Source organism: Aplidium turbinatum, chromosome 12 (assembly GCF_918807975.1).
Source record: "Aplidium turbinatum chromosome 12, kaAplTurb1.1, whole genome shotgun sequence".
NCBI lineage: Eukaryota > Metazoa > Chordata > Ascidiacea > Aplousobranchia > Polyclinidae > Aplidium > Aplidium turbinatum.
The window spans coordinates 8,423,115-8,437,769 of NC_137483.1; the positions used below are offsets into that span (position 1 = coordinate 8,423,115).

Genomic DNA, 14,655 nt, shown 5'->3' on the forward strand with positions numbered 1-14,655 from the left:
GTGTAAAACTAATGTAACACAACACATTCATGAAAAGTACAAACACAAAATGAATTAGTTAAACATAGTGTTAACTTTACAGAGCACAGTAACAAGTTTAAACAAATCAACCAAATTACAAATGCGTTCTTAAAAGGTTGATGCTCGTATTACTCCAGTTGACTTTAAACATGATGCATGAAAGTTGTAATGAGGTTTATGAAGTATTATGTACGGTACTGGATTCCTTGTTATAACTATATCTTGACTATACAAAAGTCTATAAAACTTAATATCCATAAATTATGTTATACTATTTGCTTCTTTTGCATCTTAATTAGGCTACACATCTACAAAACAACATCATCTATTACTTACAATTTATTGTTACTGCAGAAAATCAGCAAGTAAAATGTAAGATAATACAGTAAACAAATGAAGTAGATATTATATTTTGCATGGATTGTAGGCTTTGCTGCGTACACTGAATTGTATTTATGACCTACTTCAACTAAACTTTTTATTGGTACCTCCAAATACTCATTGTGAGACCTTGTTGAGTATTTTAGAAGTTGTTAGACATTGTCAACAGACATGATAATCCCTAAAAATACCTAATAAATTAATAATCTCTGAAAATACTTGACAATACCTTGCAACCCTTGAAAGTGTTTAACAAATCCTAAAAATGTTTTTCAGTCCCTGACAATGCTAACTTTTAGGATATAGAGGTCTTCATTTTTACAAATCCCCAAATTAGTCACTTGATTAAATTTTCTTAACGTCTTTAAAAACTAGACTTCATGGAGTACACAAACATGTAGTTCATACAGAATTTTTCGACGCTATGAAATATCCAAACCATAAAAAAGAAGACTATCTGGTTGTTAAAAAGGGTCATATTGGCAAAAGCGTTATTACACCTAATTATGCAATGTTTTGACCTACTATATTATACATATCAATGTATACAATTCAACAAGTTACGGTACCGTCAATTTTAATATAATAAAAAATTTTCATATGCAACTAAGCTATTTTCAAGCATATACTGAGAATCATTTTTAATGTTCCAACTATGCTTTTGACGTACCATAAGTACATTAAGTATATATACAATGAAAACTATTTCCTCGCAATGAAAACTATTTCTTAGTTTGTTCACAAAAAAATTGATGAAGTTGCAGCAGTTTAATAAAGAATTACCCGTACGGTAACATTGTTAAACTCCACAATATATGCAAGTTTTGTTTAAAGCTGGTGTTACAAGATTTCAATGCAAATATACAATTCAATTCAATTGTGTGCTTGCACATACATAGGTCACTGTTTGAAAAAAAAAGTTAGAAAAAATTGTGAAAGTACCTATGCAGGTAGCTTAATAGCCTAGAACAGGGATATTAATACCAGTGAGCAAGCCTTACAGTATCCTATCTTAAAAAAATTGAGATAGGAGATAAAACACATCAAAATATATGACAAAATGCGCTTAAACAATTCATTCAAATCGCTAGACCAAAAACACTGACAATGCAATACATGCTTTTGTTTTCCCATCGTAAAGTACAGCTTCCATCCGTGCTGTTATCCCAGTAGCACGAGCTAGCTGTATGCAAGCCAGCCCCATTCTTTTGCATTATAACTGCTGTTACAATATATTTGAATGGTCTTCCAAGCTTTGTTAGCTGATTGAGACATTGTTCCACAACATTAGATGTCCACTGGTTCACTTTGTTATGCTGATAAGCATTTCCACCAATCGTATTTTCAATGGACTCCTTAATTACATTGCTAATATCATCAACCACAAACGTAGTCTCCTCGCCGCCTTGAAAGTCATCCATTTTCAAAAAATTTCTGTTCGTTCAGTTTTTTTAAAGAAGGATAGTTTCAATAGTTTGCCTGAAGTTTTTGTCACACAGTAAAGCAACTTGTCTCTTTCAAATTCAGTAATCTGGAGTTGAAAGGTTATCTACCAATTTGGTTGCTTAGGGATGACCGTTTTATGAAGAGGCGCTGTTCACAAATTAAATTTGACGGGGCTCAAACAACCCATCTTTTGTACTTGCTTCGGCAGTACGTATACTAAAATTGGAACGATAAAGAGAAAATTAGCATGGCCCCTGCGCAAGGATGACACGCAAAATCGTGAAGCGTTCCATAGCCTATATTAAAAAAAAAAAAACAACCCATCTTTTGATTGAGATTTTGTAATCTTCATACTAAAAGTAACATCCGTGTTTGTTTTTAGGTAATTTTAAAAACAGATGTACCTTTTTTTAAATATTGATAAATCAATGTTTTTGGAAGAGATAAATTTGTTTCACTAATGGAGTTTTCTTTAAATTAGACATTGGCACAAGCAAAAGAAAAATAGCCTCAATAATAATAATAATAATCATGCTTTTATTTGCGCCCATTGCGATAACATACGTAACACTGCGATCACAGATGCGATAATACAACAGACGACAGGAAGCAGCGAAGCGACATATAGTCTTCGAGTCAGCTGCTCTCCTTATTTTGGCTTGCTTTTAAGTGTCTTTCGCCGAGACACAGCCGCGTGCTTTGGAGCGGTGTCGAACCCACGTCCTTTCGAACGTCGCGCAGACGTTCTTACCACTCGGCTACGCAGCCGACAACTTGCTCAGTTCAGCAGGCTATAGCCCCAAGGAGGGCCGAAGGCAATTTTTTTACTGCAAATTTTTTGTCCGGTTGAGTCCAAATCTTCAATCTAGAGCACTGTCGATCTACTTCGTACGTCTTTGTCCAGGTCTTTCTTTTCCACAAACCTCTCTTTCATTGACAGCCAAACCCAAGTTTTCTATAGGCCACATTTTTGAAGCTTTGTAGTTGTGCAGCAATGCCCATATCTATCGCAATTTCCGATAGGGACTGGCTGAGTTTTACACCTTAAATCCTGCATTACAAATATTATCCGTTCCAGTTCTGCGATGTTTTAAAAAAACAGCTTTCGTAACTCGTCCAGAAACATTATTGTTTTTATTTATAAAATAATGTCATTGTAAGGTCAATGAAATTCTCTCAACTATTGCTGAGGTAAAACTAATGAACACAGGCTCATAACAATGGTACACATTTGAAATTTTAAAAAAATCAAAATTTTTTACTTAACCCGAACAAAAAGGAATTTTGTTCTTCGCTTTCCAACCCACAATATTTGACCAATCAAGCGAAACCTAATTGAGCTGAGTGTGAGGGATTGCTGGGGTTACATAGCCTACGTTGCATAACGTGAATTGCTGCAACTTGCAAGTATCAGCTACCTATAAGTGATGAAACGTAGGGAGTTAACATGTGAAGGCATCATTTATAACTTAGACCGGACTTGAAAGTGTCGATTATATAAAGAGATAGTGATTAAGTTTTAATCGGTTTCCATATGAACAGCTTTGTCTGATGCAAATAAATCATTCATAATGGCCTATACGCCTATTTACTGGAAGAGATGTTATAAATAGGCCTACAGATTATTTGAAACAAAATAACAGGTTGGCTAGTTTACTGATTTTTATATACTTGCTATAGACTATGTTGACATTCTGCTCCATTTCATTGCTATCATAACCACATAAATCATATTTTGCATACAAACAGTGTTTGAATCATATGTTGTAAGACTTTGTCAGGCCATGGGTAGGCCTACTTTTAATGATTGTTTTAAATTGCAGGTTATAAAGGTTTCTTAATCACAGATATAATTGCCTAGTAAATACCGGTATATTCAATATGCTTCGTTGTTTTTATTCTGTTTCAAAGGTGAGACTCAGTAAGCTGTGTGTGTACTGTAGGCTATAGGCCTATTTTTGTTTGATGTTTCAAGAATTATGTAAAACAGCCTGGCAACAATTGCCCACCTGGAAAATTTATCATGTTAAGCAAAATATCAAGGCTTTTTCTGTAGTTACCTGATGTCTAACCCTCGTTACATGGGAAACAAAAGACATAAACCATGCACTAACTAACTAGAATTTGTTAACTCCAAATGTAAATTTGATATTTTGTTTGGCTAATGTAATACTAACAAAATAGGTTAATTGCATAGGGCTACTGCTTAAACATATCAATCGTTTTATTGTATCAAAACCTGAAATCCCAAACTAAGTCCTACAGTATTTAATGTAGAGTAAAACTATCTTCATTCATTTAATCGTATCATTGTTAATTAAAGTAACTTGCGTTCTTCTGGTGACTATTTACTAGGTTACCTCCTGATGTTAAAGATGATAACTAGCCTAGCTTTTTGTATTTCCAACGTTTCTTACTTACTGTTGTTGTTGCTTACTTATTGTTGTATACTTATTGCTGTTGCCTACTTATTGTTGTATACTTATTGTTGTTGCTTACAAACATCTGAACAAAGACAATGAGTCATGTGATAAACGTTTACCAGAAAGCTAGGGAGAATGTCCTTTTTTTCTTTCACGTAACTGTCTGCCATGTGCAAAAGCGAAGTGAAGAAAATAAGATTGCCAGACAGATGCCTGTTATTAAAAGAAAAACAAGCGACTGTAATCTCGTGCTGTGATTTCATGCGCAAGACATCGCTCCACAAAGATCTAATTTTTCAACAGCTGGACTTCGTTTGAAGCAAAATAATGGACAAAGGAAATAATCACACTGCAACAGATCTAAAAATAGCTTGAAACAAAGACACAGTCAGTCTAAGTTGGCCTTGTGACATCACAGAGATCATTAAAGATTATTGTCACACTAGTTACGAACATTAATTCTCAACTTTTTTTACTAAAAGGGTTTATATATTTGTTTGTTTAGAAAACTCTTCAATCAACTAAACCAGTTCATAGGTGTGCATCAACAGCTGTAAATGTAAGTATTTTATTTAAAACATATTGAAAGTATAAGACATAACATGACATAGCATTTAATTCATAATATTAAATTTACAATTTGTATCAGATTTCAAAAAGTTGTATTTTCTTGACATATGAATGAAGATTGACTGAGTTGCATTTCTGTTCACTTGATTTAAATCTTTATAAACTAGATTAAATTAGAAAAAGTTAAAATTTGTAGACAATAATCAGTTTGTCTTCACCGGTAATCGTTGATCTGAAGACATTGCTAAAATGGATTTTGTACTGTTTGCAGTGTTTGGGTGTAAGTTTAGTTGAAGTCAATTTACAATATATATAGAATAAATTTATATTGAAACAATAGCTTTGCAACTGCTTAATATTAAATTGTTTGTTTTAAAAATATGTGGTACTGTTTCGTATATTGCTGTTAAAGAATAATTACCTATGAAGAATTCTTTACATGTTATATAATTATACAGAACACAAAACTATTTATTGATGGCAAGTTTGTTGAATCAAAGACAGACAGGTGGATAGACCTTCACAATCCTGTAAGTTGAGTTAAAATTTGTCGTGTTTGTCAAAATTTATGATTGTTTCACAATTTAGTTGTCTTAATTTTATGTGTACTGGTATGTACCTGAATGTTAAAACAGATGCTGGAAATAGGTTGTTTTTTTAAATTCAACCACACTGATGCTAAAATAAACTTTAAGTACGGTACTTTTTGCTATTAAAATTTTTTTCTGGCCTCACCATGTTAATTTACATTGTTTTTACCAACATAAGGGCTCAACAATGTGTGATATTGTAAAAGATTCTGGATTGCTTAAAAACTAACAGTTATAGTGAATACAAATATTAGTAAATATTTGTTATTTATAGTTAATGTGTGCACAAACGTAGTACATAGAATATTTGTGCATATGACATTGGCTATATCAACTTATACATCAGTATTTAATACAGTCGTTACATCTGGTGTTATATTTCAGGCCACAAATGAAATCATTACCAGGGTCCCAGAAGCCACCCAAGATGAGATGAATGCAGCTGTTGCTGCTGCTAAACGATCTTTTAAAACCTGGTCAGAAAGTTCTGTTCTCAACAGGCAGCAGATCATGTTCAAATACCAGCAGTTAATCAAAAATAATATGGTGGGTTTTGCAAGATTGTATGTGTATGCTGTACACTTCCGAAAATAATATTCTTTATCAGACATGGCTTTTCATTATTATTTTTTCTTGCGTTTACTAAGCATTATTTGTTCTGCAGAAAGAGTTAGCTGCAGAGATTACGAAGGAACAAGGAAAGACACTGGCAGATGCTGAAGGAGATGTTCTGCGTGGATTGCGTATGTTTGTGACAGTTGTTTTTCTAAAATTAACCAGCAGTGTGCGCTCACTTCACAAAAGTTGTGATCAATTACTTTGAGATGGATGGATTTAACTTCGGATGGTTTTAATTTTAATCCGATCATATTCTTTTCACAGAGGTCGTGGAGCACTGTTGCAGCATAACTACACTGAATCTTGGTGAAACCATGTCATCGGTGGCTAAAGATATGGACACAATGACTTATAGATATCCTCTTGGAGTTTGTGCTGGCATCACTCCTTTCAACTTTCCTGTTATGATCCCGCTATGGGTAAGAGTGATTAGTATTAACTAATAAAAGCATATTTAGCATTTTAAAATACAGTGCTTTAGAACAGGGCTTCCCAAAGTGGGGGTCGCGACCCCTCAAGGGATCGCGTAACGAACTTCGGGGGTCGCAGAAAGTAGGCTACACAAATTTTACACAAAGCATATTACAAAAAGCAAATTACAAAAAGCAAATTACAAAAAGCATATTACACAAAGCAAATTTTACAAAAAGATGCATATTAACACTTCTGTGCAAGATGCTGCGAAAGTTATTAACTTTATTAATAACGTCGTGCACTCAATAGGCTACCCGTATTTTGTAAATTTATGTAGTGAAATATGGAATAGGAGTTTAAAACCCTCTTTGCTGCATTGTAAACGTGGATTTCAAAACCAATACTTTAAAAAGTTAGTCGTGTTAAAAAGTTAATTCGTGATTTTACCAACGGAAAAAAGTTTAGACTTTGTCCGCCGTTTTTGTAAAGGCATTTCGAATCATGCTATTAGTCAGGTTTGCTTGGAAAAGGGGTACGAATTTAATTTGTCGTTCCTAGAAGAAAACATTTATGTTTTTTAATTGAAATCAAAAGTTGGAGTGTACATCATCTACAAACAAACAAAAGATTGAAAATGATTCATTTGAAATATTCTCATTTAGGCCTACTGAAAAGTTTTTGGTTAACAATGGCGTGGAATCAAGCTTTATTAAGCCTCTGGTTATCGACGCTTGTCAAGACTGTTTAAAAAGTATTTTCTTCTAGAGTTGGACAAAACCAATTTAGATAGGATCTAAAACCCATTTGCAATGCAAAAACAAAGTACCGAGCACCTCTCTTTCAAATCTCAGAAAAAATTTGTAGATCTATCTTTTGACTAAGTTGTGGCTTGAATTTTCTGGAAAAAAGTTTTATACTTTTTGGCTTAGCCGAACGTTAGAGCGGAATATTCACCATTATATTATGGCTTAGCAGTAACCGCACTCCTGCCGTTCTTCTCCGCGTATGTGCGTGTCAGTGTTTTCAACGTTGGTAAAATACCGTTCCGACGTAACTAACATTGAAACCGCCTATTGACAAACATCGAGCGACGCCTAGACTTGCTTTGTAGCAGAGAACAGCCGCACCCATCACACTGAATAAATGCAGTATGTTCACTTTTTGGTTTTGTTTTCAACAGGCTACAAGTAGAAAAGTAGTAGGCTTCGAGTACGGATAGCTTGTTTTTAGTTTTCGTTTAAATTAAACCTTTCAATAAATATCACAAACGTACATTTCGCATTGTTTATCCTCTTAACCGTAAAGGGCCTTGGAAAATTTTAGGAGCTTAAAAGGGGTCGCGAGCAAAAAAGTTTGGGAAGTCCTGCTTTAGAATATAAGTCATTATACACAAGGTAATTGCAGTACACACTACACAGCATACCACCCAGCTAAGCTTTTTGCACCATGCATTGAATGCACAGCCTGCAATAAAAAAATTTTTGTCAAACCTTGTTAATATCGTCTGTTTTTGTAACTTTTTTTATGCTTTTGTTCTATTAATTTGGTGACTGTTTTCTTCACCAACTTTATGTTTACTTGAATCTTTTAGAAATAAGAATACCAAGGTAGTACGTTTTGCTGATTCAGCATTTTCCCCTGGTTGCAGATGTTCCCAATGGCGATGGTTTGCGGCAACACAAGCGTCATCAAACCATCGGAGCGTGACCCTGGTGCGATGATGTTGCTTGCGCAATTGGCTCAAGATGCCGGATTCCCAGACGGAACTCTCAACGTCATTCATGGGGCCCACGATTGTGAGTGCGATTACAGGTTGATGATTACAGTTCTAATACTTTCATAGCTTTGCGCTTGGTTGATAGAAAAATTTGTAGTATTTCTTGTGATAAACGTCTTGCGTAAGAGTCCTTAATAGACCCGTCTTTTCAACAGCTTTACATGTCATACAATACTCTGCTACACGTATAGATTACAGCTGGTGAAAGATGACCTTTGTTGAAATTAAATTTTCAAACAATAAAAAAGTAACAAAATCGTGCCGTTTCAAGTAATATACTGTTGCGTAACAGTTGATTAATGTTTTTGTCATGACGATAAATGCAAGCAGGTGGTTGCAGTATGTCATACTTCTTACTTTTTTTAGCTGTTAATTTTATCTGCGACCACCCTGACATCAAAGCGGTTTCGTTTGTCGGATCCAATCCAGCTGGCGAGTACATTTACGATCGAGCAACGAAAACTGGAAAGCGCGTTCAATCCAACATGGGAGCGAAGAATCATGGAATCATCATGCCAGACGCCGCCAAAGTGAGTTATTTGCAGTTAAAATTATAAGCTTCGTTGTTTCTTCTTATTGATTAAAGTCGCTTTTGATGAAATCTCATGATGATGTGAGATAGGTTGCATCGGTGTGCCTGCACTATTTGCCAAGGACAGTCAGAGTGTTAAAACAATTTGTAAGAACATTACTCTTATTTTGTTTTAAGATATGTCTTGAAATCATAGTATATCAAGTCTTCGTGTAGTTTCTCTTTCAATAATTTTGTTTGTTTTGTTTTATGTCCTCCTGACAACAAAGTAACTAAGTTACTGCTTATACGTACTAATGTTGCGGTTACCACATCAGCGCACTTCTATGAAAACGTGACTGCCTTTGACAACAGTTCTCTGAAAAGGATTTAGAAACCAAAGATTTCTTAGAATAAACTTTTCCTCCCAGGAACACACTCTCAACTCGTTGGTGGGCGCAGCGTTTGGGGCGGCCGGCCAAAGGTGCATGGCCTTGTCGACCGTTGTGTTAGTTGGTGAAGCTAAAGCATGGATCAAAGAGTTGAAAGAACGATCGGAGAAGCTTGTAGTCAATGCTGGTAATGATTTAATGTATGATCGCATTTATATGGGTGGATGTCTAGTGTCTGCTGTGATATACCCAGTAAACCAGCAGTTTTAAAACACGAGTGCTACTTCGAATTGTCCTGCTTTCAATTTCGTTTACAGTATGCTACGTTGTTAGAGTTTGAATGCATAGAGATGCAGTTTGAGAGCAGCCCAACTTAGGCTTCGCCCATAATACGACGATCTCGTGCATTCATGAACTTGTATCCTATGCTTGTGGCAGAGGAAGAAAATAACATTCTAATTTTAAACCTTTTTTTACTTCTTTCAAGGCGACCAAAAAGGCGCAGATTTGGGTCCCATGATATCTCCAGAAGCCAAAAATCGAGCCGAACGTCTCATTCAAAGCGGAGTAGATGAAGGTGCCAACTTGGTGCTCGATGGGCGAAACGCAAAGGTCAAAGGTTATGAAAACGGAAACTTCTTAGCTCCAACTATTCTAACCAATGTGAAGGTGATACACTTTTCAATAATCTTGTCGGTTTGAATTCTATTATGACGATCTATAGTTCACTTGGTCAACGAGACTGCTTGGGTTCATCAGTACTTTACAACAAAACTGATATTTAATTTTTTGATTTTATATCTTTAAACTATAATTTATTTCAAAAATTTTAAGTCGTGTGTGTTTAAATAAGAATTGAAGTTGAATTTATCGAATGGAAAAACCTCACAAACCTCATTTGTAGCCTAAACTTTTTAATCAGTCATTTACTCATTTTTTACATTGCTTTCCAGCCACACATGGAGTGCTACCGTGAGGAGATATTCGGCCCAGTTTTGATTGTGTTGGAAGCAGACACTCTTGACGAAGCCATAGACATCACCAATGGCAACCCGTATGGAAACGGGACTGCCATCTTCACACGCAGTGGTGCCACCGCTAGAAAGTTTATCAACGAAATTGGTGAGTGATCTCCTGCGAGACGACGTCGTTCATGTAATGTTAAGTGACCGTGCCGCGCCAAATTATGCGCATATTGTTATTGTTTAATTTATTTACAGACGAATAAACTTAGTTCTGATAATATGTTGACTATAAAACATGTGGTTAAAACTCGTGCAAATAACGTTAAAATGTTTTTAAATACTTTCCATTGTCAAATTCTTCTTCTATCGAGTCTTCTAAAGTTCGTTGATACACCACAGATTGACACATTCTTCCGCAACGGAGTTATACACTGACAGGTCTCACCTACTGCACCGGGTGGTAAGCCGAGGGCAAACAGGAAGGTGGTCCGCTGTTTGGGGCTCGGTGCCACAGCTCCATTGTCAAATGCAAAGTGGTTTAAGGCCACCCAACACACTCCTAATGAATTATTTTTCAGACGTTGGCCAAGTTGGAGTGAACGTTCCAATTCCAGTTCCTCTTCCCATGTTTTCATTCACGGGCACAAGAGCTTCTTTCCGAGGTGACATGCACTTCTACGGCAAACAGGTCAGTTTGTGTTGTCAGCAAAAACCTGAATGACAACCATGCTTATAAGCCGTCTTCATTCAATTGAACTATGGGCTACCTGCACTGCAAAATTGCAATGATTTGGTTTACGTTGCATACGATTGATTAAAGACGAATCTTAGTGTTTTTGTAACAGCGTGGTGGTCTATTGGTTTACAACTTATGTTAGCCTAATCACATATTTACCATACCTAGGGCATCCAATTCTACACCCAGTTGAAAACGATCACTCAACTGTGGCGCGAGGAAGATGCCACCGATACCAAAGCTACTGTAGCCATGCCAGTCATGCGTTGAACCTTCAAATAAAATAATCAGTGGTGAACTCTCGGTTTTGGATGAAGAACAATTTTTATCTTGAAATTTGCAAAAGTACGGTGGTGTTTTAACGCTTTTCTGTCGTTCAATGAAATCGTTCAAAGCAATTTTGCTTTTGTTGTAAGCTATTGGTGAGTTAAATAAAAAATTTAATTATGTTTTTTGTAATAGCTATGTTTCCTCTTATCATTCCAATTGAAGCTTTATTTGTTTTATAACGTGTATTGTCAAAATAACCAACTACAATCGTTTGTAAGCTCTAATTATAGGTCGCTATGCTTTCACTTCCCCAAATCCATATTTTCTCCGAAATATTCAGCTTAACAATTTTAAAACCAGCTGTGTTCTAGTGTAGGCCTAATCTGTAGGCCTATAGCAATTGTACTGTCTCTTGGAGGCGGATTTTGCGTTTGCCGATAAGTAAGTTATTGTCATTGATGTTCTCACGTGGAATTTATGTGTTTTTCTTAAAGATCAACTTAACATCACAAATAGCCTAATGTACTGTACCAATATGCCAAGTGTCTATACCTGTTGTACACAACGAAAATATACGCCATCGCAAAATACATGTCAAAGCTTGAACATTTGCGTGATTTTTTTCATGGTAAAAGCGGTGTTTTCACTGATGCTCTACCAGTATACGACAGTCACTGGTAATTGCGTTGTCGCCAGTGTTTTTGTTTTCGATTACTGATACAGCAGCATAAATGTAGCCTAATAATCTACCGGTATTAGTGTTGTTTTTTGAACTTTGCTACGATTTCGTAACATATCGGCATCTCTCTCCATTTTGCTGCTAAGAAGTCTTCATCTCGAAACATCAGGGTCGACCAGTTGTCTGCAGCGACTTCTCTCTATCGTTGGCATCTTCGATTTTTAACTTTCTCTCTGTCAGATCATTCCGTTATTAGCCTATAGCCTACATTTTGTAACATATAAAATTCGTTCCGAACTGCAGTTATGGCACGAAACAGCTTCATCCGCTTTCGGGATCCGCTTCCACACAAACCTAAGTTGTTTCTGATAGAACACAAGGGTCGACTTGCCTTCGCTGAGAACCCAACATCGGAAGCTCCCACTCTTGCATGTAAGGCAACGTCGACCAAAGGGTGCGAGGACTAGTCACTCTCTCCCGCACTGGTGACCCCGACGTTCAGAACAACGCAAGACACTCTACCTTTGCGTGTCTCGGGCAAACCCATACCTCAGACACTGGTGGGGTGTTATGTGGTACGAAACAGCTTGATCCGCTTTCGGGATTTTGCTCTATTTCGGTACCCCAAACCTAAGTTGTTTCTGATAGAACACAAGGGTCGACTTGCCTTCGCTGAGAACCCAACATCGAAAGCTCCCACTTTCGCATGTAAGGCGACGTCGACCACAGGGCGTGAGGACTAGTCACTCTTCCTCGCACAATCACACAGAAAGAAGCGCATTTGTAGCAGCAGGTAGTCGTCAGACAATCCGGAGATTGTTCGCTCCCCTGCGCAAGTAAGAGCTGCCGGGTATAAAGTATTAAACATCATTAGCAGTTTACAGGGCCTTCTATTGTATAACCATAACTTCGGCAGTTTGTATAAAAATAGGCTTCTTCTTACCTATGAGGCAGCAATTCAGGCAACATCTCCCAATTGTTGCAACCAGAGCGATGTCTTCATATCAGGGTCTATGAGATCCACAGGTTCTGCAGGTCGAAACATTGGACAATGATTAATGATGTGCTGTGCTGTTTGACAGTCACCACAAACACAGGCTGGTGAGTCACACAATCCCCAGGTAAACATATTGTGCTTGAAGCGACCAACACCAGTAGCCTACGGAGGCGATTCAGAGTCACCCATTCTTTTCTTGACAGGTCTGAGCCAGGTGGTACCGCAGTGTCTGGCTTCTTCTTCGTCGTATGAGCTGTTCTTCTGGACTATATGTTTGGGCATGATGTCATCAGCCACTCGACAGTTTCGTCATCCAGGGCCTTCAGTCCAAGCGCTCCATGTGGTGGTTGATGGATTGGGCAGTCATGGACGACATGATCTACTGTCTGGTCTGTGGCGCCACACTCGCATCCCGGTGAGGGAGCCAGGCCCCATTTGCACATGTCTGAACGAAAGCGACCGACGCCGGTTCGTAGGCGGTTAAGCCGGACCCACGCAAGTCTTGCGAGGGACATTCCCGGAGGGTGGGGATCGACGTCGGGTAGGAAATCACGGAGTCGGGAGGTGTTGTTTTGCCACTCCATGTTCCATGTGTAGTTCGTCCAGTGTGCCGCACTTATTTCAAGATCTTCAACGTTGTTCAGAAGCTGTCGTGCGGCGGGCACAAATGGGCGTCTTGATTTCAGTCGCTGCTGTCCTCCAGGTAGGCGCTGGAATGTACTGTGGAGGAGGTGGTCGGGGTCCAGTGCGCGACGAGCAAGGGAAATCATGGCTCCTTTACGGCGAAGCTCAGCAGGTTGGATGCCTGCAAGGATGGGAAGGCAGTCCGTTGGAGTGGGACGCAGGCATCCAGTCACAGTGCGTAGTGCGTCATTGATGGCGGTGTCAATGTGGCGGGTGTGAGAGCTGCGGCACCACACTGGTGCGCAGTACTCAGCGGTAGAATGGACAAGGGCCAAGGTAGCTGTGCGAAGGGTTTTCGCATCAGCTCCCCAGCCGGAACCCGCCAGCCGCCTCAAAAGTGCAACGCGCGCAGATAGTTTTTTGCGCAGTGACTCCAGGTGTCGTCGGTACGTGAGTGACCTGTCCAGGGTTACGCCGAGGTAGGTGGGTTCGGCGCAGTAGGGGAGGTGTTCGTCATCGGTGGTAATGTTGATCTCACGTTTTGCTTCCTTGTTGTTTAGGTGGAAGGCCGCCGACACTGTCTTTGCCTTGCTGAGCTGTAGCTTCCATTTCTGGAGATATGTTGATATAGTTGACATGTCCTGGCTTAGGTTCCTCTCCATTGACTGCCAATCTCCGGCTGGATGCAGGAGAGCCAGATCGTCTGCATAAGCATACTTCCTGGAGATGGTGTCAGGCAGGTCATAGATGTAAGTGTTAAAGAGGAGGGGAGCCAGGACAGAGCCCTGTGGGACGCCGTTCCTGAGTCGACGTAGTCTACTTCGTCGGCCGCTACCGGTGGAAAGGGTAAAGCTGCGGTTTTGCACAAGTTCCATAATCATATGGACCATGTGCCTGTCAGGAAGGAGACGGAGTAGTTTGCAGGTAAGGCCGCTGTGCCATACAGTGTCGTAGGCAGCCGTGAGATCGACAAACACGGCGCCAGCCTTCTTTTTTGCCGAGAAGCTGTCCTCGATGTCTTGGGTCATCAGGGTGACCTGGTCTACAGTTGATCTTCCGTGGCGAAAGCCGGCTTGTTCCCGAGGGAGCTGAGGGTCTATTATCGGTTCGACACGGGCGTAGATAAGTCTTTCGAATATCTTGAAGGGGATACAGAGCAGAGAGATGGGGCGGTAGCTCTTCGGATCCCCTGGGGGCTTCTTCGGCTTTGGGACTGCAACCACTAGGGCTCTTCTCCAGAT

At 38.8% G+C, this 14,655-nt stretch overlaps 2 protein-coding genes and 1 non-coding gene across 3 annotated transcripts; 2 read left to right on the forward strand and 1 right to left on the reverse strand.

Moving 5' to 3' along the window:
• Positions 1–8: 8 nt before the first annotated feature.
• Positions 9–1,951, reverse strand: LOC145780834 (dynein light chain Tctex-type 1). Its single transcript, XM_082592480.1, has one exon. The coding sequence runs from the start codon at positions 1,821–1,823 to the stop codon at positions 1,482–1,484; it is 342 nt and encodes a 113-aa protein (XP_082448606.1). The 5' UTR covers positions 1,824–1,951; the 3' UTR covers positions 9–1,481.
• Positions 1,952–2,040: 89 nt separating this feature from the next.
• Positions 2,041–2,147, forward strand: LOC145781466 (U6 spliceosomal RNA). Its single transcript, XR_014290758.1, has one exon. It is a non-coding gene; the product is annotated as a U6 spliceosomal RNA (small nuclear RNA).
• A 1,522-nt stretch (positions 2,148–3,669) lies between these two features.
• On the forward strand, positions 3,670–11,720 carry LOC145780726 (methylmalonate-semialdehyde/malonate-semialdehyde dehydrogenase [acylating], mitochondrial-like). Its single transcript, XM_082592348.1, has 13 exons — positions 3,670–3,759; positions 4,777–4,830; positions 5,300–5,371; positions 5,816–5,977; positions 6,096–6,174; positions 6,314–6,468; positions 8,112–8,259; positions 8,607–8,770; positions 9,183–9,330; positions 9,631–9,812; positions 10,097–10,265; positions 10,687–10,796; positions 11,013–11,720. The coding sequence occupies exons 1-13, from the start codon at positions 3,730–3,732 to the stop codon at positions 11,112–11,114; spliced, it is 1,575 nt and encodes a 524-aa protein (XP_082448474.1). The 5' UTR covers positions 3,670–3,729; the 3' UTR covers positions 11,115–11,720.
• Positions 11,721–14,655: the final 2,935 nt, after the last annotated feature.